The 3,809-nt window shown below is 42.0% G+C and overlaps 1 protein-coding gene across 1 annotated transcript; it reads left to right on the top strand.

Moving 5' to 3' along the window:
- The first annotated feature begins 1,700 nt into the window (after nucleotides 1–1,700).
- LOC138869342 (uncharacterized) lies at nucleotides 1,701–3,287 on the top strand. The gene is made up of 2 exons (XM_070146954.1): nucleotides 1,701–2,306; nucleotides 3,069–3,287. Exons 1-2 carry the CDS (start codon nucleotides 1,701–1,703, stop codon nucleotides 3,285–3,287), a joined length of 825 nt encoding a protein of 274 aa, XP_070003055.1.
- The last annotated feature ends 522 nt before the right edge of the window (nucleotides 3,288–3,809 follow it).

The following is a 3,809-nucleotide window of genomic DNA, read 5'->3' as shown; positions in this document are numbered from 1 at the left end:
TCCATTTCATGGTTTGCCTTCTCAGTTCATAGGCAATAAGGTTTCCAATTAGTTCATCCAGCTTGAGGGTAGCAATGTTCTTTGATTCCTGAATAGCAGTGATTTTGCTTTCCCAAGAGACTGGCAGAACCCTTGTCAAAATCTTCTCAACTTTGTCTTCTTCAAGAATAATCCTTCCAAGAGACTTAAGTTCATTTGTCAGTGTGGTGAACCTTGTATACATCTCTTGGATGGTCTCTCCTTCCTTCATGGTGAAATTCTCATACTGAGAGTATAGCAGTGTTCCTCTGGACCTCTTCACTTGAGGTGTTCCTTCATGAGCCACTTGCAAAGTGTCCCAGATTTCCTTAGGAGTGGTACAACTTTGAATTTTACTGTACTCATCTGGACCTAGTCCACACATAAGCCATTTCTTAGCCTTGGCATTCTTCTCCCACTTCTTCAGGTCTTCAGCAGTGCAGTCAGCTTTTATCTTTGGCACATCCACTACTTCAGCATTCTTCTTAGTAGTTACTAGAGGACCATTACTGACTATGTCCCAGAGTTCATAGTCTTCTCCTATGATGTGATCATCATCCTGTTCTTCCACCAAGAATAGTAGTGACCATTGAAAAGTGGAGGCCTAGTAGTGGATTGCCCTTCCCAGTTCCCAGGTGGTGCACTCATGTTGATCTTTTCCTAAGGTGTTAGCCTCTTCAAAGATAACCTGCTCTGATACCAATTGATGTTCTAAACATCAATACCACACAGGGGGGGGGGATTTGTGTGGTACCCAATGTTTTCTCTAGAAGAACCTGGTTCCTCTAGGTCTTCTAACTACTATTGTTTGCGGAATAAAAGGTACATAAAATAAAGAACACAGAGATTTTTACGTGGAAAACACCTGGCTCAAAAGGTGAAAAAACCACGACCTACTACTTAGTAGGATTTTCCCAAACTTCCACTAAAATCACTGAGCCAAAACAATATTTAAAAAAACTCTTTGTAAACCTAAGGATTAACTCTAATCCCGTTGTGGCACACAACCTCAACTGTTGCGACAACTTCAAGTTAGCTTATAACTTGAACACTCAAAATACCTAATACAATTGCTTCTATGAAAGATGAAAGGTACAACTTTAAACTACCTACTACAATTGAGCTAGAATAAGAATAAACACAATGAAACTGGTTCTTCTATCTCGTTCAAGTAGCTTCAAGAGTGCACATTCAAATCTCACATAAATTGCTTGCAAAATCGCCTTGCTCTTTTGCTTTAAATTTAATTTAACTTCTGCGTTTGTGCAATACCTGTAAAAGAGAACAATCACTGTCATTTAATAGGTTAGAAATTAGAGTTTGATTGGGACTCAATTTCAGATATGCTATCGTAGTTGAGTCCTTGAAAATATCAAACTCTAACACACTTTTTATCCAGATTGTGTTCTCTTCATATAATGAGACTTCCTCCCCTTATCCAATATGCAACCTTTTCAATCAGATCAGGAGATATTGCTGCTTGATCAGTAGGACTTATCTCTTTCACGTGCATCTCACATGTGTAGGTTGATCATGACAGTGCTTCACAAGATGGACCTGGTCCATGACTAAGTTCATTTATCATTCTTCAAAACTTCACCTGTTCTTTGGGCCAACAACATTCCACCCAACCAATCTCGTGTGCACCGGAACCCTCCAAAAAGGACCTACAAATTAAGAACATGGCCGAAGAACTCAAGAAGTTAACAAGCCAAGTTCAAGGTGTTGAAGGCGATAGAGGAATAGAAGGTTTAAACTATGAAGATTTATGCATACAGTCCAATGTGGAATTCCCAGAAGGGTACAAATCTCCCAAGTTCGAAATATTCGATGGAACAGGTGATCCTAGGGTTCACCTAAGGACTTACTGTGACAAGCTTGTCGGGGTTGGAAAAGATAAAAAGTTTCGAATGAAGCTCTTTATGAGGAGCCTTACTGGGGACGCGTTGTCTTGGTATATCAGCCAGAATCACAAGAATTGGTCAAATTGGGTAAGCATGGTGTCAGATTTTATGGACCGATTCAGGTTCAACACAGAAAATGCTCCTAACGTCTTCTACATTCAGAATTTCAAGAAAAAACCCATTGAAACTTTCCGCGAATATGCTACTCGTTGGAGGTTAGCAGCCAAGGTCAGACCCTCTCTAGACGAAGAACAGATGAATAAATTCTTCGTTAGGGCACAAGATCCAAAATATTATGAGAGACTGATGGTCGTCAAAAATCATAAATTCTCTGATATCATCAAGCTCGGGGAAAAGATCGAGGAAGGAATCAAGAGTGGTATGGTAAATAATTTTGAGGCACTGCAAGCCATGAATAAGGCACTCCAATCAGGCGGCATAACAAAGAAGAGAGATGTTGGGGGAGTAATGGTGGCCCAAGGCCCAAAAACTCCACTCACATATCAAACACCTCCACCCACCTACCATACACCTCCACCTACATATCAAATATCTCCACCCACATACCAAACACCTCTACCCACATACTAAGCATCACCACCTACATATCATCCTTCATCTCCCAGATATTCCGAACCAACCACTGTCCATCACACCTATAATTTCCAACCAGCTCACTTCCAATCACCACCAACTCGCCAAAATTATCCGAGACCAAGACCCAACTTCGACCGCAAGCAACCCAGACAATACACCGCCATTGATGAGCCCATCGACCAATTGTATGAAAGGTTAAAGGCTGCAGGTTACGTCACTCCTATTCCCGTTGTGGCACTAGAAAATTAATCCCAATGGGTCAATCCGAACAAAACCTGTGTATACCACTCCGGTATGAAAGGGCACACCACTGTTGAGTGCCGAACATTGAAGGATAACATCCAGACACTCAATGACAACAAGGTAATACAAGCGAAGGAAGTCGCATCTAATGTCTACAACAACCCCCTCCCTGATCATAGAGGTGATGGTATACATGTTATAAAAACAAATGAGGAATGGGACCCTGAGGGGTCAATCGGGCTTATCCGAGAAGGCGATGACTTTAAGTTTACAATTACACTTACTCCTATCATGGTTTAAACTCAGGCACCTATTGACATTGGGGTAACTACACCAGTTCCATTCAAGGTGGAAGTAACTCCGCCCGCAACCACCTTCGCTCCATTTAAAGTAGAAGTGGTCACACCTTTTACTGTGACGGTGTCAACCACACCCCCATTCAACTCAAAAGCAATACCCTGGGATTATGTCGTCAAGGCTCGGCAAAAAGGGAAGACTAAGATAGAGGAATCTGATGCCGCATAAGGGATGACTAGAACTGGAAGAGTCTACACACCTGAACACTTGGGAGGTTCAAGTAAGGATGCCACTGCTAGGCAGCCTATCATTGAGACCGGGCCAGATGACCTATGGAGGAAATTACAAGCAAAAGAGTATTCTGTTGTTGACCATCTGAACAAAGTCCCTGCTCAGATATCTATCCTGTCACTATTACAGAATTCAGAGGCATACAAGAACGCCTTGATGAAAGTACTGAGCGAGGCATATGTATCCAATAATATCACTGGTGGAGATGGACAACATGGTCTGTCAAGTGCTAAAGATCCATAAGATTATCTTCCATGAAGGTGAGCTGCCACCCGAAGGTCTGAATCACAATTGAGCATTGCATATTACGGTACAATTTGAAGATAAGTTCATTGCCAGGGCCCTGGTTGATGGAGGTTCGAGCCTAAATATTTTTCCATTGGACACCTTGAAAAGGTTGGACAAAGGTTTCCATGAAATACAGACAGGAGCATGAATGTGAAGGCTTTTGATGGGTCC

Source organism: Nicotiana sylvestris, chromosome 5, assembly GCF_000393655.2.
Source record: "Nicotiana sylvestris chromosome 5, ASM39365v2, whole genome shotgun sequence".
In the NCBI taxonomy this organism is placed as follows: Eukaryota; Viridiplantae; Streptophyta; class Magnoliopsida; order Solanales; family Solanaceae; genus Nicotiana; species Nicotiana sylvestris.
Note: the sequence above shows the minus strand (reverse complement) of the source record. Positions and strands in the feature narration are given on the sequence as shown.